General features: G+C 45.4%; 1 protein-coding gene across 1 annotated transcript in view; it reads left to right on the top strand.

The window, feature by feature from the left end:
• Positions 1 to 27,752, top strand: part of thsd7ab (thrombospondin, type I, domain containing 7Ab) — a gene marked incomplete at its 5' end in the record, with an annotated part of 186,633 nt that overhangs the window by 91,113 nt on the left and 67,768 nt on the right. Inside the window, 6 exons of the mRNA XM_080746633.1 lie at positions 2,048 to 2,116; positions 13,420 to 13,575; positions 14,366 to 14,569; positions 17,898 to 18,092; positions 22,916 to 23,072; positions 25,075 to 25,182. Coding sequence (XP_080602759.1) covers positions 2,048 to 2,116; positions 13,420 to 13,575; positions 14,366 to 14,569; positions 17,898 to 18,092; positions 22,916 to 23,072; positions 25,075 to 25,182 — 889 coding nt within the window. The remainder of the gene's footprint in view (positions 1 to 2,047; positions 2,117 to 13,419; positions 13,576 to 14,365; positions 14,570 to 17,897; positions 18,093 to 22,915; positions 23,073 to 25,074; positions 25,183 to 27,752) is intronic.

The following is a 27,752-nucleotide window of genomic DNA, read 5'->3' as shown; positions in this document are numbered from 1 at the left end:
ATCAATATTATTGACACCTTATATTCTACCGTTTGAGACATGTTAGCTACTTAGGTACTCACTCTACAGGTAACTTTGTAATAGGAATGATTACATCAGTGTGTATTATTTAAGGTGTTCAGTGAAGTTAAAGGTGAATTCCGGACTACCTGTTTCCTTACCTTAATCTGATGTTATAATTTCCCAGAATGAGTGTTACAGGTTTTTATTTAAATTCTTCTGTATCCCGAGTCCACCGCAGCTCCGACTGTAGGCGGTGGCTTTTAGCTTAACAGTAACTCGCTTATTTGTATCGCTCAATTATCTTTTAGATATCTCATAATGACAGTGTTTGTAGGCTACTTCCTGAAGTCTTGCAAAATGAGATTTCTCCCGTGCTTGCATCCAAAGTCCCCTTCATTTGGGAATTGGGACACAAACACTGTGGAGAGTGTCAAGTGCATTCCAATTTAAGTGTGCATCCACAAGTGAATTTTCAGATCAGTTGAAAAGGTGTTTTACTGTATTACTGTGTAGGTGTCATGCAGAAGAGTGAAGAAAGTGTGAACTAAGAGAAGCAATGGTGGCTCATGGAGTGATTTCTGTAGGCACGGTCTCAGCTAATTTATCTGGGGACCTGGAGTGAATGGATAATCTGTCTGTTTCTCCTAGCCTTTTTTCTGTCTGTTTCTCTCTCTCCCCATCCCTCTCTTCTCTCTCTCTCCTCGTCTCTGTGTCTGCCTCTCTCCCTCTCTCTGTGTCTGTCTCTCTCCCTCTCTCTGTCTGTCTGTCTGTCTGTCTCTCTCCCTCTCTCTGTGTCTGTCTGTCTCTCTTCATCTCTCTCTCTGCAGAGAGGATAAACAAAGCACATGTGGGCGGAAGAAAGTAGAGCAGTCATACATGTTAAAGTACACATTACTTCCATACGTAATAAAAAATTCATACCAGTATGTACATATGGAGTGCTGTTGCTAGGGCTTTGCGACGCAAAAATGTATATTATGTGTGTCTGTGTCCCCAAAACTGTGGTCTGTTGTACTGTATGTATCTGTTAGCTGGCACACATATGAACACACGTTGGGGGTACAAAAAAGAGAGAAGGGTGTTCTTATCTGCCTGGTGCAGGATTTGTCTTCCATCCATTGGGGGGGTTATCACCCAGCATACTGCTGAGACAGAGAGACAGACAGTGGCTCACTGAAGTCTGCTGCAACCATTTATTTCCCTCTCTCTCAATCTCCTTCCTTTTTTCTGTGGCTCTCTTTCATACCATCATGGGACGTGGTTAAAGGATCCCCCAGGTGAACATGTGGAATCAGCTTACCACCTCCCAATCCTAAGCGACCCACACCTTAATCAGCGTGCAGGGAAATGCAGCTCTTTTTTCACCCTAGTTCAGCATCCACTGCCTGTGCAATGTTCCTTCAGGGTTACTTAGACGTGGTTTTTGGATCTTGCAAGCACTATGGCAGATAGGGAGCTGCTTGCCCACCCGCGGAACACGTCTACTCAAGTAGACTCATTGATCCTCATGCCATCTTGCTCAAGGCATTCACCGCCTAAATTGAAGGCGAGTGTACAACTATAGGAATGTGAAGTAGAGGTTTTTATTTTACTTCAGCACAGCTGAATAAGCGGAATAAGCCGTTTTGGCATTGGCAAGAGAATATATGGCGAATTCTTCATGGGCGCAACCCACATACTCAGCTGTGCTGTTCCTTACAAATGGGGCACCATTTAAAAGGGAAATAAACAGGCTTTCCAACGGTATGAAAGTTATTGCCAAGAAGCATTGTTACAACAGGAACATAATCTACCAATCACAAATGTCGACATTTGCGCTCTGTGAACTTGTACCACCCTGCAGAGTGAATAAAGGTTAAAGAGAAATATGGTGGCTATATGCCCTGCATCCCTCCCCTCTGTTAGTTGCAATCAGCGGTAGTTGCCCTTGCATTTAGTCTCTGCCTCTCTCTAATGGGCTTGTCTCCCCACTCTTTGTGTTTGCTTGTGGCTGTCCCTCCCTGGTGTGTCTATAGCTAATAGTGCTATCTCCCTGTAATTGCAGCGGGTCAGACCCAAACACAGCAGAAGCCTAGTGTCCCCCCTCTCCTCTCCATCACCTTCCAGATTACAGGTAGGTGCTTTTAGTCAAGCTGTTGTACCGATACCATGTCTTGCTCACCCACTTTCTGCTCCCCAGGTGTATTATTAGTAGTTTCAGTAAATTGTAATAAAAATATTAGGATCTCTGGGTAGCTAAGTTGGTCGAGCACTTACTTTTGGACTACAAGGTTCTGCGTTCAATCCTGGGAATGCACAGCATATGAGTAGCACGGCTTGGGTAACTAAGTCATGCAGTAAGTACTGAGAGATGATGGTAGGTGTTGCAATCCATGTCCCAGGGGTGTTGCACAATGAAAAGGGAATAGATACCCTTGATCTTGGCCGATACCAATAAGCCACCTGACCTACTTATAAGTAAGTCTACTGTTTTATTAGTAAGACTTTTTATTCTCAGTCTCATTAGTAAGTGTTATTAGTAAGTTTTACTAAGTCATGTATGCTCTTGTCTGCATTTTTGTTTTCCCTACCCTCAGTTCCCTTGCCTTTACACTGTATATTCACTTTCTATTCTTCTAAGTCTATTATTTCCTTGCTTCTCCTTCCAGCTTCTCCTCTATTTCCGCCTGATAATGTAATTCAGTGAAATAATGAATTATAGTGTGAAGGTAATATTTCATGTATCGATCATAACATTTTTTGTTTAGGTTCTCCCAAACACTGCAATGCAGTAAATTTACGCCGGAATACCTTGACAAAGTCAGATGCACTAACAGTTTCAAGAGGGCTGCCTGTCTAATGTAAAAGGGAATGTGGGATATTAGAACAAAGTTCCATGTTCTGCTGGGAAATGTCAGGCAGACAAAGGCAACGTTCCTTCTCAAAAGGAATATTTAAAGCATGTGTCAGATGTGTCACTCCTCACCTTTTATAAGGGATTTCTTTTTAATCATTTGTCAGTTCAGTATGATGTGTAGAAGGAGGCATAGTAGTAACATAGTAAGGAACATGGGTAACCAACGGTTCCTGCTGTAAATCCCACATTCCCTTTTACATTAGATATAGGTCAGTAGCCTATCTCCTGTTTCCGTAGCGTGGACATGAGGCTAGTGCAGTCGCAGGGACTTACCCTCCTGATCCAACCCGCTGAGTGTCAAAACAGCGGGGCACTGTTTTATAGTCTTCTGACTCGAACAGAGATTGAATCCCAGACCTCCCAGTCTCAGGGCGGGCACTCTAACCACAAGGCCACTGATCTGGTCCAGAATAGGAACGCTATGGGTCAAGCAGTTAACTCATTCGTAGTTTACGGCCGTAAAGCCTGTTAATTTCTCTATGTCTTTCACTGCCGGCTTCTCCTACCTGTTAACGTCCAGTTCCCATCGTGCGTGGATCGGACACTGATGCATCGTGTGTTCGCGTATTCCATCAGCTTCTCAAATCCGTTGAAACTTTTTCAATTGATCAATAAGTTCTCCATCTGTAAGCCGCGGAGTTCAGACAGAAAGCTAACGGGCTAAAATAGAGGACGGACATCCGCTTCCGGTTCAGGGACTCCAATGTTAAGTTGTCCGCTCAATAATGTGTCCGTGTAGAAACTGATCACGGAGCATTAGTTCCGGCCTATTTTAGTTCCGCTTCGATAAAAAAAATTATTTTTAATTAATTTTTATTACATTTACGGGTTCTACGGGCATGGCAGAGAAGGGGTACAAAGGGGTATTTTGAGGGCAGAGTTTGAGTTAACAGACCTTAGCCGTGGGTGTAGGCTTGTACTGTCTAATGCAGTGGTTCATATTTGAACTCCCTTATAAGCACTTGGAATGTAGGAGTTAAGGCATTACATTTTTGGTTCCACAGATAAATATTGTGAAAATAGCAAAAATGTCCTTAAAGGAGTAGTTCACCCCCAAAATGACTTTTTTTCTATTGATTACTCATGCCATGGAGAGTAGAGTTCAATAATATTTTTAGTTTTTTGTCACATTCCTAAGACATAAATGTGATAACAATAAATGTACCCCCATTCATTTCGGATGGTGACCCGTTTCGAAACGGGTCACCATCCGGAATCAATGGGGGTAAATTTACTCAAATCAAATTTTTGTCTTAGGAATGTGAACTACTCCTTTAAATTGTCAGTTTATTGTCATACCTCCAGACAAGGTCCCCCATTGGGATATCAGCGCCATCTGGCGCTGCAACAGAGTAAAACTCATAAGCTCCCGTACGAGAAATATCATTTGTCGGTAGGGCTGTCAATCACAAACGAGGGCACCGCCCCCGAGTGTATATAAGCCCTGCGGGCTATCATAACTTCCTCTTCCGCACCTCTGCTTACCTGCAACTAGTGTCGCGAACTCAGCCATATAAGTATAATTTTCTTTAAAGTTTAGCCTAAGCGTTGACTAGGAAAGTCGGCCACTGGCCTTTAGAGATTATTCTCCTGTACGTTCTAATTCTATTCTTCCTAACAGTTCGGTCTCTTTTCTTCACTTTCGCTTTGAGTCTTTACTTCTTCTCTGTACGTTCTGCCACGTGTCTCCCTGCCTTAGCTTAGCTTCGCTTAGCTTCGGTTAGCTCACGATGGCAGCTCGTCGACCTACAGTTAGCAGCCTGCTAGCTAGGGTACCGAAGAAGTGCGGCCTTCCCAGCTGCAAAGGCCTCATCGCCAATGAAGATACACATCCGTTCTGCATTGTCTGCATGGGGGTAGGACACGCCTTGGCCTCTCTGTCCCCTCCGGCCCCGGCCACGGGGGTGAACTGTGCTGAATGCCTCCAGTACGATGTTCCAGCCCTCGAGGCACGATGCGAGATCGCTGCCGCAGGCTACGGCCTTCACACCACGGTCTCCGCCGGAACCCTCCCAGACACCTCTCCTCGTGTGCCGGACAGCGCTGTACGCCACAGCGCTGCTTCTCGCCACGTGGTTAGGCCTCCAGCGGCCTCGCCCTCTGCTAGCTTCGGTAGCCCCGTTGCTAGCGGGTCTGCGGCCCCTGTTTCCACTGCTGTTTCTCCGACGGGCTCGACTGGTGCCGTGCCCAAGAAGAGAACATGCAAGACCGCCCACGTTGTTTCTCCGCCAGCTACAACGTGGATCGTCCCCCCCAAGGAATTCCACCCTCTAGTCGTCGGGGACATTCCTCTCTCCTTCTCCGTCCCCCAGCTACGGGCTATGCGGCCACCTAGCCCCGTCTCCTGGCATGCTAGCGACGGAGACGAACCGGAGCTAGAGGACTACGACATGGAGGAGTTGGACACGGAGGGTGAGTACTCGGAGGATGACGAGTCCTCTTTCCCCTCCGGACAGGGCGGAGGCGCGGCCAGGGTGGTTCCTCATGCCGAGGCTTCCATCTCCGCCGCGTCCTCCCAAGCCCCTTCTGCCTCTCTCCCCCCTTCCATGCCGGCTGGGGCGAGAGGGGCAGCGGCGCAAGACCCAGACTCCATCCCCATGGACGAGCTCTCGGTGCTGGAACGCGCCGCCATCCGTTGTGGCCTGGAGCTGCCACTCGGAGATGCGCCACTCGGACCACGGGCTAGGATTCCTCTCCTGGGCCAGGATTTGGAGTCCTCTCCCCCGCGTCGGATGGAAAAGCTACCACTAGTCCCAGGCTTTGCAGAGGCCCTGCATTCAACCTGGACTACACACAAGGACCCCCCCAAGCTCCCCTTCCTGGTCGATTACCGCGACTCAGAGAAGGCGGGAATCCCCTTGTGCCCTCCCATGGACAAGCTGATGGCCCAGTCCCTGGTAGGGAGCCTCAAGCCCAACCATGAGCGGACCGGTCCTGGAGGCCGGCCTCCCCTCAATCTGGCCGTGGGTAAGAAGCCTCCTGGGTTTGCCATCCCCTTTGACGACAAGCAGTCTTCAAGGGTGAGGAACTCTTACAGATCGTCCGCGCTGGCAGCCAGGACGATGAACGCCACCCAGCTGCTGCTTTCCTCCACCAGGCGCCTCCTCAGCGAGATGCGGGAGGTGCCTGACGTATTGGTGGAGGAAATGGACAAGTCGCTGCGCATGCTGATGGACTTGAATGTCCACGCGATCGAGTGGCTTGGACATGGCATGGATTATTGCATCCAGGCGGAACGTGCCAGGTGGCTAGACAAGGTACAGTGTCCTGGCAGTTCTGGAGAGGAGACCGGGAAGATCCTGCAAGACCTCCCCGGCCACCCTACCTTCCTCATGGGCGTTGGACTGGAGCTTCTCCGCCAGGAGGTGGCGGATAAGAAGATCACTCTGGAGCTCCTGGGAGCCACGACGGACCCCCAGGTACCCAGAAAGGAAAAGAGACAGGGACGGAGCAAGGCCCCTGGTCAGGCTGACAGGGGGCGCTCTTCCTCCAAGCAGGGGAAACAGAACAATCCCCCTAGGACCCCCTCTTCTTCCTCCGCGGGACCCCCTCGCACTGCAGCGGGGGCTCAGGCCCGCTCTCAATCCCGCCACCCTCCCAGGCACGGGATACCGGCCAGCTCCCACAAAGCCCGTGGGAAGCCGCCGCGAAAGTGACACTGGACTCTGGCGGGGTCCCCCTGAAATTTCAGGGGACCCCCCCTTGCAAGCGCAGACGTTTGGACAATACAAACTATGTTTCTCATGCCAGGAAATCAATGTTTATTCCTCCTCTGTGCTCTCCTCCAGTGCCTGTAATAAAAAGTGTGTTGATGAAACAATGCCTGTTTATTTCAAACCCACCTGCTTTACTACAGACGACCCCATTTTGCATGAATTTAACCAGTGTAGAGAAGTCCAGGCTGGAATTTCTTTCCACTCAGATAATATCGCTTCCTCCAGTCATGCAGACAGGTTACAAGCAGAATATTTCTCTTTGCAAAATGTTCCCAGACAAGCTAATTCCTATTCACAGTGGTATAGTCTCTCTAGTGTGCAATACCCCTCTGTCTCCACCGAGCGGCACTGTTATGCCGACTCTAGTTCAGGACAGGAGTTTGGTCTTAGCGTCAGGGAAGAAGCCAACACATATCACCCAGGGTCGGCCTCGTCTTCCCGCAAGGAAGCATATAAAGGCCTTAGCACAGGTTATAAACGTAAATACAATTCCCCGAGCCGGGGATTATGTTACTTATGCGATGAACCCTGTCCCCCGGGCTCCACGTTGTGTGTCGCATGTATTATTAACAAGCGAGGCTTCTTGGAGGTCACGTGTTCGTCCCCCACCGGATACGGAAATAAGCGTACCGGAAACGCTCTTTCCGCCGGTGACTCCGCGCCTTCCGGCCCGGAGGTCACGTGTTCGTCCCCCACCGGATACGGAAATAAGCGTACCGGAAACGGAAACGCTCTTTCCGCCGGTGACTCCGCGCCTTCCGGCTCGGCGTCTAGCTTCAGGATGCTGACGTCAGAGTCACTGATGAAATCAGTGAGACAGGGGGATTTCCACTGTTCAGTGGATCTGAAGGACGCTTATCAGCACATCCTCATTTATCCCCCACACAGGAAGTTCCTGCGGTTCGCCTTCGAGGGGCGCCTGTACGAGTACACGGTCCTCCCTTTCGGTCTTTCTCTGAGCCCTCGGGTTTTCGTGAAAGTAACCGAGGCAGCCATTGCTCCACTGAGGCATCAGGGAGTCAGGCTGGCGAACTACATAGACGATTGGATGATTTCCGCCGCCTCCTGCTCAGAAGCGGCGCGCCATACCAATCTGGTGTTGTCACACCTGAAGGCCTTGGGTTTCAACGTCAACTTTGGCAAAAGTATGTTGTTACCCTCCCAGCAGATTTCCTTTATAGGAATATCTCTGGACTCGGCCACCATGTCCGCTCGCCTCTCCCCGGAGAGGGTGGACAGGTTTCTGGCTTGTCTGGGCTCCTTCCGACTGAACCAGGTGGTCAGGTACAAGGAGTGCATGAAGTTGACTGGGCTGATGGCTTCAGCAGTGCAACTTCTGCGTCTGGGCAGGTTTCATATGAGACCTTTCCAGCGGTGGTCACTGGCGCTCAGGATTCCTTCCCTGCAAGGGTACAGGAAGGTGACAGTCAGCCAGGTCTGCATGGACGCTCTGGTCCCATGGAGGGACCAGGCGTTGTTGACAAGTGGGGTCTCCATGGGCGAAGTGGTGTCACGCAAGGTGATCACCACAGACGCCAGCCGCTCGGGGTGGGGCGCCACCCACGAGGGGCGCTCAGCCAGGGGTCTTTGGACCCAGGCCATGTTGGAGTACCACATCAACTATCTGGAATTAATGGCGATCTACTTGGCGCTCAAGCATTTCGAACCATTTCTCCGGGGTTGCCATGTCCTGGTCAGGACGGACAACACGGCGGCCCTGTATTATCTCAACAAACAGGGCGGCCTCTCCTCGCGGACGCTGGATCAGCTGGCGCGCGAGATGACCCTCTGGTGCTTGCCTCGGTTGAGGTCCATCAGAGCCTCCCATGTCCCGGGCCTTCAGAACGGCGGCGCCGATCTATTGTCCAGGGGGGAGCCTCGTTACGAGGATTGGTCTCTCCACCCTGCGGTGGTGAGGCAGATTTTCTCCAGGTTCGGTCGACCGCGAGTCGACCTCTTTGCCTCCCAGGAGAACGCGAAGTGCCCCCTTTACTTTTCAGTGAGGGGACCTTCTCCTCTGGGGATGGACGCGTTTGCTTACGAATGGCCACAAGGTCTTCTCTACGCGTTTCCACCCCGGGAACTGATTCTTCCCACTCTGGAGAGGATCAGATGTTCCAACCAGGAGGTTCTTCTGGTGACACCATCCAGGGGAGTGTGGAGGTCTCTGATCACCCCACTGCTCTCTCAACCCCCTTGGCGGCTTCCCTTGCTCAGGGATCTGCTGCGCCAGGCAGGGGACGAGATCTTCCATCCAGACCCACGGGGCCTAGACCTGTGGGTTTGGCCCGTGAGAGGGAGAACCTGCTTGCAGCAGGCTTCTCACCGATGGTTGTAGCCACTATTCAGAGTGCTAGAGCCCCCTCTACTAGGGCTGTGTATGATGGAAGATGGAATGCCTTTTTGGACTGGTGTGAGCTACAGGAGCCACCTGTGGTGGCTCATATAGCTTCGGCCCAGAAGGTGTTAGATTTCCTGCAGGACCGCCTGGACCTTGGTCTGGCGTTCTCTACACTGAGGGGTTATTTAGCGGCTATTGATGCCTGCCACCTGGGGGTGGCAGGCAAAGGCCTTTCAAAAATCCCTGAGGTGGTCCAGTTCATGCATGGTGTGGACCATTTGAGACCTGTGACCAGAGCCTTGTTTCCTGTTTGGGATCTACAAGTGGTTCTTGAGGGCCTTTGCAAGGCACCTTTTGAACCGATTGGGAGGACCTCTTTGAAACATTTAAGTTTCAAAACAGCTCTTTTGCTTGCCTTGTCTACGGCTAAGCGTGTGAGCGACCTTCATGCGCTCTCTGTGAGCCCTGATTGTATGAGGTTTCTCAATAATGACTCCAAGGTTCTTCTTAAACCTCATTTGAGTTTTATTCCTAAGAACCGAGTGGTCCCGAAGGAACCTGTTGTTTTGACGGCTTTCCATCCTCCTCCGTTTGCATCAGAGGAGGATAGGCGTCTTCATTGTCTTTGTCCAGTTAGGGCCCTGAAGGCCTACTGTGATAGGACGGTGGACAGCAGGTCTACTTCTCAGCTTTTCGTGGTCATGAATGCCCGTCAACGAAAAGCGGTGTCCAAACCCACTCTGTCGAGATGGCTTGTGGATGCTATTAGGTTGGCTTACACCCGGTCTGGGTCTGAAGTGCCGGAAGCACTTAAGGCCCACAGTACTAGGGGTGTGTCTACCTCTTGGGCTTTGTCCAAAGGTGTCTCCATTGAGGAGATTTGTGCAGCGGCGAATTGGTCTTCGCCGTCTACCTTTGCGACCTACTATCACCTGGACGTTGCGCCTTCTGCTATGGCGCATACGGTTCTGGGTGCTGCTGCCCTTCCTACTATGTAGTGGGGCGGCTCTCTCCCCTTCCTGAGATAGCATGTTGCTGTCTCTAGAATACGTGGGGGGACCCTGAGTTTTTCCCTTATATTATTGCAATTGTATAAGGTGGACCTGTGTCTGCCCTTAGTGCATAAGGCAGGCCTCGGTCTGTCAGGGTCTTTTTCTGTCTGAACACGCCCAGGCCCTGTGGGTCTGGGTCGGATCAGTCCTGAAAGGGGTCACGTCGGTTGACAGGACCTCCTTTCCGGGTGTGGTCGGTGTGCACGACAGTCTTGTCGGTTCATGACTTCTCGGGGAGTATATGAGTCCCAATGGGGGACCTTGTCTGGAGGTATGACAATAAACGTATAGGTTCCGAACGGAACCATGTTTATTTAATACCGGAGGACAAGGTCCCCCAGAATAAAGCCCCTCGGTTCGCTAGTTGCGGGCGCAGAGGTGCGGCTTTAGAGGAAGTTATGATAGCCCGCAGGGCTTATATACACTCGGGGGCGGTGCCCTCGGGAGCTTATGAGTTTTACTCTGTTGCAGCGCCAGATGGCGCTGATATCCCAATGGGGGACCTTGTCCTCCGGTATTAAATAAACATGGTTCCGTTCGGAACCTATACGTTTATTGTCATCTGGGGACCCTGAAATGACATGATTTTGAAGTATGCAAAATGTGTCCCAATGTGAGTAGACTTAAAAACACAACATTTCTGTGGTGTTCTTTTATAGTCATTAGAGTCATTAATTTTAACTCAACTATCATACTGTAAGCTTAGTGGTGCAAACTGTTCTCACAAAGACTGTAAAATGTCTCTAATACTGTAGGTGTGCTGAGAGATTCTTTAGAATCCATGCTGAATATTAAAATTATAATAAATAATAAGAGAATAAGAACAGTATTTGCTGTCTTTATATTAATGACCATTTCCATGGCAACACCACTTTCCAGTGCGTCTCCACCTAATTGTTGGTGTAGGAGTCCTCATAACTGCGTTAATTTAAATAGTCCATGAGTAGAATAATACTGTGCTTTAAACCAAACAATCCAATTCATCAGATTTGCTATGCCTTCACATTCTGAATTACAGTCAAAATTGTAAAAAAAAAAAGAAGCATCAAATATGGTCAATAGAACCTGTGCTGGTTATGTATAAATTAAATGGGAATAATGAGCTTACAGTAGCATAACAATCCTGATTTGACAGCAATTAATATTGTCTTGTGCATACTGTATGTACTGTACCATACAGTATGTTGTCGATTCAGAATGTAGTTTACATAAAGACCATCAATAGTAATTCAATACACAATTTCACTGAATATATAGGAATAACATACTGATAACTTGTCTTAAAGGGGAAGACCACCCATTTTCAATATTGATATACTTTCAAGTCAATATTAATTCAATTGCATTTGTTCAGTGATATAATTTGACAATTGTTGGATAAAAGTAGGCTATTCTTTTGGGATCATTGGCTCCCCGTAGCTTTGGGCATTTTACCTGAACGGCTCATTATTGTCTTCAACTGAGTCGGAGTGTCAACTATAGAAGCAGATCAACTTACGACAATCCACAGTAAAGTATGGTTCAAATGTAAGTACAGTACATTGGTATTCACTGTAGGCACTCAGTCAGCGCCCCCACTCCCCATTGTACTGAACAGACCCTTTTCACACCAGCCATTTTGACAGGACGTGGATTACTTTTGTGTTCCATAAATTTCACTTTTAAGAGGTTATTAGCCGTTTTATATTTCAAAAGCTCCTCTTGCCAGCTTCTTACACTAAACACTACTGGAATTATGATTTGGTTCTCCTCACTTAGTGAGACTGTAAGCTCTTGGACATCATGTAGGGAGGGTATAAATAGCAAGCAGAGGAAGAAAGGTATCGTGGGTGGACCATACTGTAAAGGGCTTAACTTAAAGTTCAAATAATGTTTGTTGAAACTAGCCAATTATTCAGTGCAGGTGCAGGCGATTCCATCTTTAACCGTGTTTGTATTTGATATGGGCAGAACTTTCCTCTTTTTTTTTAAAGATATCATTATGTGAAAGAACAGCAGGTGGATGAATTGGCAACAGATGGAATTTATCCATCTTTTAATAACACCTCTCAACAGGGTCAGATTGAAATGGCACTAGCCAAATGAACAGGTGTTGGTGGAGCTCTGACCAATCCCCTATGATCAAGACTTGATCATAGGTAGATTAGGATGAGAGCTGTGTGGGGAATCTCAATCCATATGGGGGGAAATTTCCTCTCTGAGACAGGGAGTAAGATTTATGCGGAATCGGGAATATCTTGCAATAGCTGATGCAATCGTTGGGTCATATCCACAGGGATGTTTCAGTTTCGGTGTATGAGGTTTGTGCACGTTTCTTTCCAAAAAGAGATACTATTATAAAACACTGCCACACACTCTTAAAATATTATCACAGTGGATTGTTTTTGACATTTCTAGAATTATTTTGGCCCACAATTAAAATGGTGGACGAAAGCCTGCTGTGTTTTTGTGCTTTTCATATGTGTGTCCCTGTCAATAAACAGAGGCTTAGATATGTCAGGTGGCTGGTGCAGCCCCAGGGGTAGACAACATCTGCTAGGTAAGCAGTGGGTCCCACTCTTATCAACCAGGACAACCAGCAAACAAGGTGCAGGGAGATAAGCCAGGCTTTGAAGTGACATTGTTCTCCGAAACCACTGCCCACCCAGGTGCACACGCAGGCATGTGTGCATAAATTTGCAAGCACACACAGACACTTACCTTTGGAGACTCCTTTAATCGACTTCATTAATCAATGTTTATTTTAGCAAACACTTGCTTCACCGTTGTCTTCACTTAATCAAAGATAGCATCTCACCTTGTTCGTCTCCTTGTGGGAACGTACTGTTGAAGCGTATGCCACAGGAATTGCAGATAACACTTTCTAAATGCAAAAACTGTGCAGCCTGGTAAACTTGGCACCAAATTACACCTCATGGAATATGCATGAGCTAAGATATTGTCATTGGTTTCTCACACCTTTGCTGTAGCATCCACGTATTCTTGCATGACTCTGTGCAGTTCTGCACTGTTTTATGTGATAGTAGTATGCTGCATTGGATAATCATTACTAATTTATCATGGTGACACGCTAACAAGGGAGGGTGATGAACAAAACAAAGAAAAGTTGGAGGGAGACATGGCAGCACTTCACAGGCAATAATGTTGTGTTTACATCGTCTCTCTTCCGGGATTTATGCTGGGAACAAGGGCCTGTAAGAATTTAAACAATAACTATTAATAATGTTTCCATTTCATTGTAAACATTTCTCAAATGAAAGGCGTTTTATGATCAAAGAGAGACAACTTGGAAAAGGGAAACACAATTATTATTCCATGGAAACCAGGGAAGAGCCCCAAGCATTGACTGAACAAAGCCAACAGTTTGTCTGTTTTGTAAGTGTATTCTGCGTTTCCTCTTCCCCCCGCCAGCTTCCCGTCCAGTGGAAAACAAGCTGTGTGAAGGCCTCATCCCCAACAGGTCCCAGTTATGCCATATCCCCTGTCCCACTGAGTGCGAGGTGTCCGCATGGGGGGCCTGGGGACCATGCACTTTTGAAAACTGCGATGACCAAGCTGGGAAGAAAGGTACTAAGATTTTGTACTAATTGTTTACTTGGTTTTTGAAATAAATGAATGTTAGTGTTGACCACTGATGCTTGCTTTTTTTTACGTTTTCTGCCTTTGCTCATACTTTAACCCATTAAAGGAGTAATTCACGCCCAAAATGACTTTTTTTCTATTGATTACTCACGCCATGGAGACCTGAGTTCAATAATATTTTGTAGTTTTTAGACCCAAATGCATTTGGGTTCCCATCCGGAATCAATGAAGGTACATTTACTATATTCACATTGTTGTCTTAGGAATGCGAGAAATACAAAAAGATATTATTAAACTCAAGTCTCCAAGGCGTGAGTAATCAACTACTCCTTTAAGACATGAGGCCGATTGTACAAAATGTCTACTAAATTCTTACAGTTTTCTGAAACCCGTATGTTGCTATAATATCAGTGGTGCTCAAACATTTTAACCCCAGAATTATATGTATTTGGTCGGGAACCTCCATCGCAAATATCTAATTCCAGGGACCCTCCAGAATGATGCAAAGACTTACAAATGTTCACTTTAAAAATATATATTCAAAGGTTTCCACAAATTTCCACAACTTTTCAAAAAAACAACAGATCTACAAGCTCATGGGTGCCGCGCTATGAGCTTGTATATCTGCTATTTTTGAATAGCCAAAGCATAAGATTTTGTGAGCTTCAAAATGGGATCCGACAATCGAATAGGTTATATGTCATGGTCACTATACTGTATATATATTTTTTACTGTCTACGGTTCAAACTCCTAAAATGTTCCTCTGTAACCCAGGTTTCAGACTGCGGAGACGGCAGGTCACAAACAAGCCAACAGGAGGGCCAGGAAACTGTCCCCACCTGGTGGAGGCAGTCCCATGTGATGACCCCAGCTGTTATTACTGGCGATTGGTCAGTCTGGCTCAGTGTCTCCCTGATGACGGCAAGCCTTGTGGCCTTGGGACACAGACGCCAGAGGTCCAGTGTGTCAACAGCAACGGTGAGATGGACGCAGCGTGGCTGAATTGTATTTGTAGAATTTGACTGTACCTATAATAGTTGAAGGATTATAACAAACTGCAAAACATTCATGGAGTTTTTTGTTTCTCTGTCTTAAGGAAATAATATATGCAGCGGTTCGGATTTGTGATTTGATTTAAAAGCCTAATTTTCAAGTTCATATTCTTAACTACTGGTGCTCTTGGTTTGACAATTTACAAAGCAAGTGTAGATTATGCTATTACCGAATTGATAAAAGAGTCCATTACATGTTCCTCTCATGAATTCATTCTGCTGTTGTCCCACTGCCATTACTGATGAAGAAGTGCAGGTCTTCAACTAAGTGTGGAACATTGGATATTGTCCAAGGGCACCCAGGCAATAACCCTGTAACTCTGGATAATGTGTGTGGAGCTTCCAATGGCTTGAGTTCCGCTTTGCCAACATGAGCCATTTATCAACTTTGTAAGGTGTTCCCTACAGTCAGTCCCACTCACTTCCTCTCGCTACCCCCCCCCCCCCCCCAGTCTTTTTACCCCTGCTTTCATGCTCGTTTAATTCAGCGTTTGCCACATATTACTCGCTCTCTCCCTCTTACTCTGTCCCCTCGCTTTCTCCTCTTATCCCACTCCTCTTCTCTGCATGCACAATTAAGTCTTACTCACACTCAATCAAATCCATTTTGTGTGACCCTGGGTCTCAGAGCCTCCCATGCCCTCCGCTGCTCCTGATTTTTACTGCTACTTTTATTGCTGTAAATCTTTGGTGTGAGGTGTGGAGTTGCAGAGATGCTCTCAGATGCACCTTGGCTTCTTTTTCTTAATAGCCTGCAGGCTACAGACAAAATAAGCTACAGTACTTCATTCATTGATTTTACTGTAGCTTTCAGTCCCTTTCCCATCTTGCGTGTTGTATATTGCATGCAATTTGTTCAACGTTAGAGAAAATAAAATGGAACATGCTGTTGCAGTGGGACTCTAACTCAGTTCCAAATGCACTTAATAAATCTTCACTATATTTGATCCAATGACGCAAATTTTCCTCACATACAGTAGCTCCAAATAGAGTGCTAAACACGACCAGACTACAGATCACACGGCATGCAATTCATCAGCGGCTGACATTCACTGATGTTGGTTGAGTGGGAATCATCCGCTCTGTACTGCAGTCCGAACCGAAACTCTGCGCCGGTACTCCATTCCTCCTACCCTCACTTTGGTTGATTGATCCCTCCTCCCTCCACCTTCACTCCCCTGTCTGATGAAAATTGATTTGTTTTTGCTTGAATCTTCACTCTACATTTTGTTCCAGAGATTTCTTACCCTGGTGTCGGCCATATATTTCCTTTGAGTATGATGGGAAAAAAAGTAAAATAAAAGGCCACACAGATGGTCTCCGCGACAGCAGATGGAGGTCGATACAAATGTCATTGAACCTGGTTATTGATATTCCTCATGCTGCCCAGTGCCCAGTTAGAGGGGGAGCTGCTTCCTTTTTGTACTCATGGAGGAACATGAAAGGTCTTCCCCTACATACTGTACAGTAGTGGTCAGGGGCGTCACAAGGTGGGGGGGAGTGGGACTGAGTTACTAGGGCCCAAGGTGGATGGGCCTTAATTATTTTATACTTTAGCTATTTAAAAATAGCAGATATACAAGCTCACAGCACAGCACTGAGTGCCACGCTGCGAGTTTGTAGATCTGCTATTTTTGAAAAGTCGTGAAAATGTGTGCACATCTTTTAATATATGTATTTTTTAAGCGAACATTTGTAACTCAAATTTTGCTTCTGGGGGTCCCTGGGACTAAATATTTTGAGATGGGGGTCCATGGCCAAATACATATCATTTTGGGGGTCCTTCACATGAAAAACGTGAGCACCACTGACATAGAAACATAGGTTTTTCAAAAACCCGCTGCCGTGCTGTGAGCTTGTAGGCCTATATCTGTTATTTTTCAATAGTTAAAGCACAAAATAACACGTAATAATGCGCTCCCAGCCTAAATGGGTTAAACCCCCTCCCCCTATGAAGAACATTCATGGGGGGCCCGCAGTGAATCCTTGTACCCAGGGCCCAGAATTTGGTGTGACACTCCTGCATACAGTAGTGGTTGTTCTGTTCATTCATGTTTTTCATTTAACATTCAACAGTCTGAGAGCCAGCGGTGTTCCTTGTCACTTCGCGTTTCCGTGACGGCTCAAGTTAAGTCATGATTGGTTTACTACTTATTCGTCAAATTGACATCTTAATGCAAAGCCAGGCCCATTGAAGCTTTGAAGCTCAAGTGGTTCTCTCCTGTCTGAAATTGTGACATCAACCTTCGAAGGACTTTCCTCCATACATATGGAGTGCTTAGAGAAAAATGTTCGTTTGGTTCATCACAGAATGCAAAGCAGTTAAGAGCAAAGATGGGAGGATATATGGGTTAATATAATCCACTTAAGGGCGATGCTGGGTGTTCATGAATAATAAATGGCCCAAAGTGTAAAATATGTGAATCCCATGTGAATTCTCTCTTTCCATGTACATGGCTGATTGAGATAGAGTCGAGTTAAAAGTGCATTGTTTTGCAAATTCTACAAATAAACTGGGGGAATAAAGCCTTCTCTCAGACTACACTCTTAGCAAAGATTGAATCAATTGCCAGGTCAATATGAAAAAGACAACTCAAATGGCTTGGATAATTAGGCTTAGCCTAAATCAAACAGGAATATATGATGTCAGACATAATCGCAGTGCAACCTTTTTAAGATAAAAAGAACAAAACAGTACATAAACCCTATATACGCTACCTTCTTGACCAACTCTTTTCCCCCCTCTACCTCTATCTCTTTGCAGAAAATATACGTTTTACAGTACAAGCTCACAACGCATCACATTGTGATGTGTTGTGAGCTTGTAGATGTGCTACGTTTGCAGAATGTTCACCTATTATGTCCAGAATTGGGACACTAGGGTTCAAGTTGTTAAGTCAGTCTTTCTTTGGTACGGTCTTTGATATGAAACAAGTTCCCAGTCACAGTCTCCATTATTTACAAGCTAGCTGTAGCCTACCTGTCTTAAAAATAATCACACCTAGTGTTAAGTGAGCGGCGCTGGTTTAATTTCGTTAAACATCCTACGAAGCTTGGCCAATGTGACCCTCGGCGTACAACAAACCTTTGAGCGCTTTGTGCCGGATATACACGCCAGAGGCCCCGCTTCGTGTCCCGGACAAAGCCAGATGTTGGAGCTTAGCTCCTTCCAGGAGCACCTGCTCGAAAATGATAGATGTACAGTAGTTGCTGTACAGCACATAACAAAACATTCTTTGTTTCTACTGTTCCAGGAGAGATGGTGGAGAGAGGCCTGTGTGCGTCGAGCCCAACCCCAGAGCCTGTACCCTGTGAGGTGCCCTGCTCTCGGGACTGTGTCCTGAGTGACTGGACCCCCTGGTCCACATGCTCGCAAACGTGCTCCAGCAAGACCATTGAGGGCAAGCAGATGAGGACTCGTTCCATTCTGGCCTACAACGCCGGGGAAGGTGGGTGTCCGCTGGCGGACTGACTTTAGGTGCCATCGCACAGGGAAATAGATGTAAATTAGGCCCCGGTATCGGCTTAGTCATGGCCTTTCAAGTCGTCCTTTGCTGTCATTCATCGACTGTTTGGATTTCACACTTGTCTGCACGTGTGCCTGTGCTTATCTGGAACATAGTGCTTATCCGTGCCAGTGATTATTTTTCTGCCAGAATGTATACATCTTCTCTGCGTGACCCTCATTTCTTATCTGCCTCCAAGATCCTTTTGTCTGCATTATATGGCTGCCCTTTCTCTGTATGACTGTGTTTTTGTCTGTCTGTCTGTCTGTCTCTTTGTGTCGCACTGCGAAACATTTTCTTCTGTCTTATCGGGATGCATTTGGATTCCTCGTAGTAACGGCCATGGTAGTGGCATGGATCACAGTGATGGAGGGTAACGTTTGTGATTAGTAGTAGCTTGTAGCTGTGTTTAGCCTCTAGCGATATACGTCTACATATAGCAAAAGTAAAATTAATTGCTTATCTCTTGAGTTGTGTTAAAAACAGAGCATTATCATAACAGCCATAGGGTAAATTATAATTGGATCAGAACAAACTCAACCAAGTATTAGAGCATCAGCATCAGTCTTACGGTCCATGTGAAAAATACAGTTAACTTTGGTAGTTGTTCTTGGTGATTATTCTGTGATTATGCATTTTCATATAACTTGAAGCCATAACATTAACATATATCCAATATCCATGTTTTCCAAAGGTCTTACCCGGGTGCCAAAGTTTCCAGAACTTTTTGGTAAATGTAATGTAAAATCACAAACTAGATAACTGGTAATGATATAATAGCAGAATTGTGGTTGCCATTTTAAACATAGTTGTACTGTTAGTCTGTGCCCATGTTATCATTGTATTGGTTAAGACAGTGTTTCTCAAATGGGGGTATGTGTATCCCTAGGGGTACGCAGGGGTACTGCAGGGGGTACAGGAGAAAATAGGAATATGTATTTTACTGTTATGGGTAATGACAAAACATTGTCTTTGTGTGAACCTGCTAATCTGTAAATTGTAAAACCAAATTACATCAATAACTTGTGTGAACCTGCTAATCTGTAAATTGTAAAACCAAATTACATCAATAACTTGACTAGTATAACTGTTATTGAATAGAAAGCAATGTTTATTTGCCATTATGCTGTTTTATTTTGAACATATTGGCATCGCAACTGGACTTTCGATGAGCTTTTGATAAGCAAAATGCTGTAGTCAGGGGAAGTGGGTACTTGGCTTCAGAAATCAGTATAAGGGGGTACTGCAGCCAAAAGAGTTTGAGAACCACTGGGATTAAGAGACAACGTGGGGTGAAAAGAAAACTTTCTTAATCAGTGCAAAAACTCATGTTGCGGTATAAACATGAGAAACTATTTTGAGAAATGTGAGGAACGATCCCTGGTGATGGCTATTTTCTGAGGATGTAAATGCAGCCTACCATCTGGTGCGAAGCCGTCAGGGCCCCGAATGACTGCACGATTCAAGATGCAAAGTGGAAAACAATAATACCTCTAAGATCCTCCAATTCATTATGGATGTTGGATTTGCGAATGAAACGTGAATAAATGTAAATAAGAAGCTTTTTTTGGCTCTCCAGGCGTTTGTACCACCTGGCGTCACACTCCTTATTGTATGTTCTGTCCAGAGGTGGAAAAAGTACTCACATTTTGTACTTAAGTAAAATTATCAATACTGCACTGTAGATGTACTCCGTTAGGGTGCCCTCACACCAAAATACCTATGAGAGTGGAATCCGCGTTCCGCCAATGCATTTCAATGAGAGTGAAGCGGTTTCATGCCAGCAGAGGATTTCCGCAAAAAACGCTCCCTTATCATTGAAATGCATTGGCGGAACGCGGATTCCACTCTCATAGGTATTTTGGTCTGAGGGCACCCTTACAAGTAAATGTCCAGAATTCAAAATGTACTTGAGTAAAAGTATGAAAGTATTTGCATCAAAATGTACTTAAAGCACCAAAAGTAAAAGTACTAAATGTTTGAAAATAGCATTTTCAAATAGCCACGGTATAATATAGGGCTAAAGTGGGTTAATGTGCATTTTATAATATTATAATTTACACCTGCAAAGTTTTCAAACAAATATAGTGGAGTAAAAGTACAATATTTGTATTTATAAAAGTATTGGAAATTGGAAATACTCAAGTAAAGTACTAATACCTCAAAATTGTACTTAACTCATTGAGTGCCTATCCCGAATTAGTTCGGGATATATTATCGCATCCCAGAGTGCCTATCCCGAACTAGTTCGGGATATAAAAAAAAAAAAAAAAAAAAAAATGATTTTTTTTTTGATTTTTTTTTTTTTTGGACCCCATCAAATCTAGTGAACATGATTTCAATCGCGATTTTGCATGTTCCACCCCCATACAACCCCATCTAACATACAGGGCAGCCATGTTTGTTTACATAACATGTAAAACATAATGGCGATTATCTCAAGAATGCCTGAACGGATTTCCAATCGGATTTTTTTGTTTGAAAGCTGTGAACAAACTGCACAAATCCACTCCAATGCAATCCAGGATTGCATTGGATTTTTTAGAGCTCATTCTTCTCTGTTTTTTTCCCATGCATGAGGTGTGCAAGGTTTAATCATGGCTAAGTTGACGAAAATAAGGCTTCTAAAATGCTTGGTAGCCAATAGCTAACTTCAAGCTAACTTCATCCTCTTCCTGTACATGCACAAAGGAAAGTGTTCAGGCAAGTCATGGCTGCAGGGCTTCTGCATATACCAGCATATCTCTATGGGATTTTCTATGGCCACTGGGCGCCCTCTAGTGGTGAAAGGGGTGGCACTAAATGAGTTAAGTACAGTACTTAAGTAAATGTACTTAGTTACTTTGCACCACTGGTTCTGTCCTATCTCTAAATGTTTTGCTGCTGCCCAACACACAGCTTGTTTCTGGGTCAGTGAGTCTGTAGCAACCGCAGATTAATGGTGGAGCATTCATCATGCTAATAGTGGAGCTAGAGCCACCACATTGTTAGTCAGCTACAGTGGCGCGGATCAGTCAGCAAAAAGGAAGTCATGCTCATTTGCCATCAGGGCGATATTTGTCTGAGTTGGCACTCCTCTCTGACCCGACTGTATGAGTGCCACTGCTCATTACAGAGCTGGCTTTCAGTTTCACTCACCTTGAGGAAGCGCGGCGTGTGTGGACTGCGGAGGACTCATCGTCCCACATTGTCTCTCAATCACTGTACAGGGCGGGACACGGTAACGGTGGGCAATTACTCTAAACACAGAGAGGGCTCTAGCGCAGGGTTCCCCAATAGGCGGCCCGCGGGCCATTTGCGGCCCGCGGGGGGCTACTGTCTCACCCACACCAACCCCAGTAATAATCGTGGTATAAGAGCAGCAACAACACTAGTATATCGTCGGTGTCGGCTGGAAATCTCGTATCTCCAAATTTGTACATTCTTTCGCAAATCATACGAGGCCGTCGCACAAAAGTAGTGAAAACAGCAGATCTACAAGCACACAACGCCTCGCACCGCGAGGCGTTGTGTGCTTGTAGAACGGCTGTTTTCACTAGTTTGAATAATTTTAAAAATTATAAATTCAAAACGAACGGTTTTGGACATACAAGATTTTCACCCGACAACGACGATATCTGAACTGTCACTGGAGTAGCGGGAACGGCGCCGTCGCCCCCTGCAATGTTGTGGCCCTCGGCTTGGTACCCTAGACATAATTCGGCCCTTGGGGAAAACTAATTGGGGAACCCTGCTCTAGCGCATACTGAATGACTGCCACCACAGTGCAGAAACGAGCGGCTAGCAGAGAAGGTTTGAGGGCAAGACAGGCAGAGAGAGAGATGGAGAAAGACCTGTGACATGGAGTGAAAGGAAGCCTTTCAAACTCAAAGTGAACGTCAAGCTTTTCAGCTCCTCTCACGGCACCACAAGCTGTTACAAATTGACAGCATTTCCGTTTTTCAAGCCCAAATCCTTATAATAAAGGCTTTCTTTGTTCTCCAGCTGTCACAGTTCCCTACGGGGATCAGTAAAGTTTACCCTATGTTTGACAAGATTCTCAACTGTTGATGGAACAAAATACACACACCCTCACCCCACTACCTAAACCCTCAGGTTTAGGTAGGATGTGTTTCAGTATTTCAATAATACAAAATAGATAGATACCGTAGATAGTGTGTGAATATATTACATACAGTATAGACATCAGTTTATGTACAGTGTACTGTAGACAGATCCATCCCTATGTCTCTATATTATCTCTATATATCATTGCTGCCGGGCAGAAACTTGGAGAAATTAATTTGCCCCACATTTGGAGGGAGTGTCAGTGGTTTGCCATGATAGCATCCAGCTTCCTCGCTATACGCAACTTTGCCGCCACCTCCACCCTGTCCGGTGTAGCCCCAACGACAGAGCCCAAACTGGCAATCGCAAAGATGAGGGCACTAGCCAGTAGCCATTACATACAGGACCTGAGCCGCCTCAGAAAGAACACTCAACTCTGGCCCTTGCTGCTGTATAGAGGGCATCAGAGTTGTTAAACCAGTCCAGTAACTTGTTCAGACAAGAGCTTGTGACAAAATAATAACGTTGAATCCATTGGAACACAGGTTCTTTTCCTGTTTCCATTTCCTGAAAAGAAACGGTTTTGGACGTTTTCTGCCCGTCAGCGACGGTTATGTAGACATACTGTACAGTACATACATAAATATGTGCATGCATTCACGCATACTGTGCACTACATACTGTATACCTTGTCAATGTGTTCTCTACTGTGTTCCCAGGGGGTGGCATGTGTCCTAACAGCAGCGCTCTGCAGGAGGTGCGTAACTGTAATGAACACGCCTGCACGGTGTACCACTGGCAGACGGGGCCCTGGGGCCCCTGCACCCAAGACCCCACCGCCTCAGCCCCTAACAGCACCATGAGCGTCCCTGCTGGGTAGGCCTGGCGCACTTATTACATCAGTGGTTCTCAACCTTTTCAGGCCACGACCCCCAAACTAATCATATTTTAACTGGGGACCCCCCACCCTACGAGCACTAAGAGTTGAGGCATTACATTTTGTATAACACGGTTCTATGATTGTGAAAATAGCCAATCTACATGCTCACAACGCCTCGCAACGTGAAGCGTTGTGAGCATGTACAGTAGATCTGCTATTTTCACAATTTCTGCCTCTAATATTTGACAGTTTGGCCAATGTTTAATTAGTTATTTTAGAGCTATTAAAAAGTCCTTATATTGTCACTTATGTGCAGATACCCTCTATATATAGCCTGCCACTCAGCCTGAACTCCTTGATGCGGAGTAGTTTTGCTTTTGAAAAATTCGTTTGGTATATGCATATTATTTTAGTCCAACTCGTAGTGACTGGCAAGACAACACTAGGCTACTCGAGCATTTTGATAGGTATTGGGTAAACAAAGGGGGGAACCAAATCAAACCGACGCCACTTATAGTGGTTTCCGCTTTAGGCGGAAACCAAACGGCCTGCTGTGAACGAACAGCAGGCTTTCCCCCAGAAAGCCTGGTAGGCGAGGTTACTCAGACCCTGAATCGCTAGCCACACCCCTTTAAATTTTTGTTTTGGCAATTCAGGGATTCTGGTGTTGCTCTCACTGAAGAGGTTTTCCTCGTTTGTATATCTGTCCGGCGAATCAGCGTTGTGAATCAGCGTCTTGTGAACGGCGTGGGTGGGGTTTTCCAAGAACTCATGTGTGATTCCATGTAACCCAGCGGCGCCGCTGGACCGGATCGCACATCCCCAAACATAAACATTGCGTCGCCCGTCACGGTAATATGTGATCGTATCGATCTCGCTATAAAACATCAGTAACAGACATGTTATGTTGTGTTTGATTACTAGTTCATAGCGCTCCTATTCTGCCTGTTTCTTTGGTTAGCAAGTAGCACTAGCAGGCAACAGGCTAGCCAATAGCCAGCCACATAACAACAATACTCATCTGCTTTGCTACTGTTGTGTTGGTCAGACGGTGAACCAGTCGCAGAAGACTGCCTCTTTGGCAACGCCCATCCCAGAAATTGCCTTGGATGAAAGCAAGTTCAGACTGAATAATGGAGTGAAACGAAATGCAATTCAGGCTGAGTGTCAAATCTAAAGGGGTGTGGCTAGCGATTCAGGCTCTGAACCAGGCTACTCTATACACCTAAATGTTATGTTGGTTTGTTTACTGTTGAGAGAGAAAACAATGTTTCACATTAAGTTAATCACCTGGGGACCCCCCAAAATAATTTAGGGACTGGGGGTCCCGACCCACAGGTTGAGAACCACTGTATTACATAATCGCCTAATCACAAAGACATAGCATAAATGTCATTTTCATTTACAAGGAGAGTTGGTAACCAAATGGACCCTTATAGATCTTTAATTCTTGAGAGTGTAAAATGGAACCAACTCAAGAGTTAAATTATTGTTAAACATCTCTGTTAATTAATTTATAAGAAGTCTACACAATTAGAGAATGTAGAAGAATTGTTATTTTGATCAACGTTTGCCTTTTATCTCTCCTATGGTACCAGCATCAATACAGCATGGATGGAATTGTGGACAAAATCTTATCCAACAACAACAAATATTCTAAGTGTTGGGTCAAAGAGGCAAAATCTGGACCTTGATATGAAACGTGTTGAAAACCACTGGTTTACATGCTGAAAAAAGATTCACACTATTTTTTAACTCATTTTGAATATAAAATGATTATAACTTTTGGCCATAGTACATTATTTATTTTGAGTGTTGGTACCGATCATTGTCAGTCGTTAGTTGACACATCTGTGCTGTGCAATTTGTGTTTACAAAGCAATCCAAGCATAGCATATTATCTTACGATGTTCAATGCCAAACCCACAATGAAAACATTAATCGCAATTATACAGTATGTAAGACAATTAATCAAGTAAAATCTCACAATCCTGACAGCCCTGCTGCTGGGGACGGCATGGATGGCCCGGCTCCTTGTTCCATGGGCATGCAGACTCGTAAGGTGATTTGTGTCCGGATCAATGTGGGACAGGTGCCACCCAAAAAGTAAGACATTTTCCCTTTGTACTGCCTGCATGTTATGCCTATAATGTACAGTATGCTCTGTTGACGCCTGGTGAGCTTTTAGATCGTCTATTTTTGCTGCAGTGTGAATCAGGCTTTACATTGTGTGGCTGTGTGCAGTAGCACTCTGTCTGCATGCATGAAACATTTTTAGTATATAGAGGTGTCAGTGACCAAGCGAGAGAGAGACCGAGAGAGAGAGAGAGTGTGAAGGTGACTGTGACTGTGAGAGTATAGTAAGAGAGAGAAACAAGGAGAAAAGGAAAGTTTGGTACCATCTGTACACTCTGAGTTCAAATCATACTGAGGATTTGATTGTAAAGCATGCTGAGTACACTCTATGTGAAGTTAACGCTGAGTTAAAATAGTACTGAGGATTTGTATGTGAAAGTAAGCTGAGTACACTCTATGTGAAGTTTCAAGTTAACTCTGAGTTAAAATAGTACAGAGGATTTGACAGTGTAAAGTAAGTTAGCTGAGTACACTCTATGTGAAGTTAACTCCCAGCTGTTATCTTTCCTCCGCAGGCAACCATAAATATATAAATATATATATACGTATATATAATCACTCAGTCTCCAATAGACTAATTAACCCTGTCATTGTGGGCCATTTTAATTCCTCATTGATGATAATGACAGTAATTAGATCGGTTTGATACTTTAAGGCAATTAATCACTAGATGTTTGTGGCTAGCAATGAAGACCCCATGGTATACTGCACCCCTGAAATGTATCTGTACGTTAATTTTTGACTCAGCTCTGTTCTGATTTACTACAGTATGTGAAAACCTCTTGAGGAAGAATGAATGTAGAATTCCACATTTTAATGATTTGTAATAATACATTGTAATTTATTTTATTATATTTTTATGCTGTAAATATGTGGTAATGTGTAGTTTATACATTGTAACCCACATGTGACAATAGCTAAATGCTTGTATCCAACAACATTGTTGTGTGCCTTGATGCATGGAAAATATTGAAGGCATAACATCCATAACCTACTGTATTTCTCCCCCATAAAAGATTTATGATTGGTGAACTAGATAGACTATTAGACATATACTGCCAGGTTCTGTTTGGCTCATTGCCAGATCATTGAACCATTTCTAAAAGTGCTTATTTAGTGTTTAAAACTGGGCATATACTGTAGTACACAGATGGAGAGTCCAGAGGACTTTTGATTTTCATAGTACACCGGTTCTCAGCAGGGGTCCTTGAGGACATTCCAGGGGGTCCCCAGCAAAAAAAACAGTTTAAACACCCGAAGCCTTATTGGATTTTTCATATCAATTTGGGGGTCCTTGAAATGAAAATATTTTAGAGCTATCGCTCTAGTGTAGTCAAAGTATAGCATTCAAAAAAATCTAATAGATCGCATTTATCATGGACAGGTATGCACATTGCACAGACAGAAAATGACACTGCGTGGACCTCCTATTTCTGCATGTCTCTTTGGGTCAGCTGTACTATTCCACACAGACCTGTCTGTGTTTATTTGGTGACTATAAATTGAGCTTATAAACGTACACAGTGATACCTCATCCACACTGCACGCGAGTGGCGCGATGTCCCGCGAAATACTGTCCGCATATGGAGCGTCGGCCATTGCGTTGCGACGTAGCCTGAACCAATCAAATAAATACGTAATAATATAAAGTGTTTGGGGGGCGGGACATGGCCATTCATGTCTATGGACGTCGCCGCGAAACCTCGCTCAAATAGAGGCTCCGAGAATGAAAACCAGAGGGGTGGACGACGTCGCTGCACGACGCGTTGTCGCTCGCGGTAGGTCAGGACGTCCTCATTGAAACGAATGTATTTTAATGAGATTTCATCTCTCGCATCGCGTTTCTCGCGTCGCATCACGGGCAGTGCGGATGAGCTGTTAGAAACGCTTCTCATAAAACCAGTCACAGACATAATATCAGATCACACCCTAGTATGTGCAAATAGCCTAGGGGAAGGGAACTGATGTCTCACGTGTTGAAGGTGCAAGCAAAATGGAAGTCGTCCTGCATTGTACCGAAGAAGAAGTGCCGTGACTGCTGTCCTTCCGTCCCTACAGGCAGGCCAGTCGCTCTTAACAGCACAGGTCATGAAGGCCTTCGAGCGACTGCTACTGCAGCACCTGAAACCTGTGTTGAGCGACCACCTTGACCCACTCCAGTTTGTGTACCAGGCAGACATGGGGTTGGAGGATGCAATCCTCTACCTGCTAAACAGGACCTATATACTCATCTCGATGCCAAGGACAACAACACCGCGAGAATCATGTTCTTTCGACTCTGGTGCCCTCTGCAGCAAGGGCCGGAGCAGATTGTTCTTTCTTAGGAGACTGAGGTCCCTCTGTGTGTGTAACATGATGCTGCAGATGTTCTTTCAGTTTGTAATGGCTAGCTCTCTCTTCTTTGCGATTGCATGCCAGTGGGGTTACATTAAAGATACGTTTTTGGGCTTTTATGCCTTTATTGGATAGGACAGTTGACTGAAAGGAAATGGGGGGAGAGACGGGGAGTGACATGCAGCAAAGGTCGTCCGGTTCGGGAA

Source organism: Nannobrachium achirus (assembly GCF_963921795.1).
Source record: "Nannobrachium achirus genome assembly, chromosome: 2".
Classification (NCBI taxonomy): domain Eukaryota; kingdom Metazoa; phylum Chordata; class Actinopteri; order Myctophiformes; family Myctophidae; genus Nannobrachium; species Nannobrachium achirus.
Note: the sequence above shows the minus strand (reverse complement) of the source record. Positions and strands in the feature narration are given on the sequence as shown.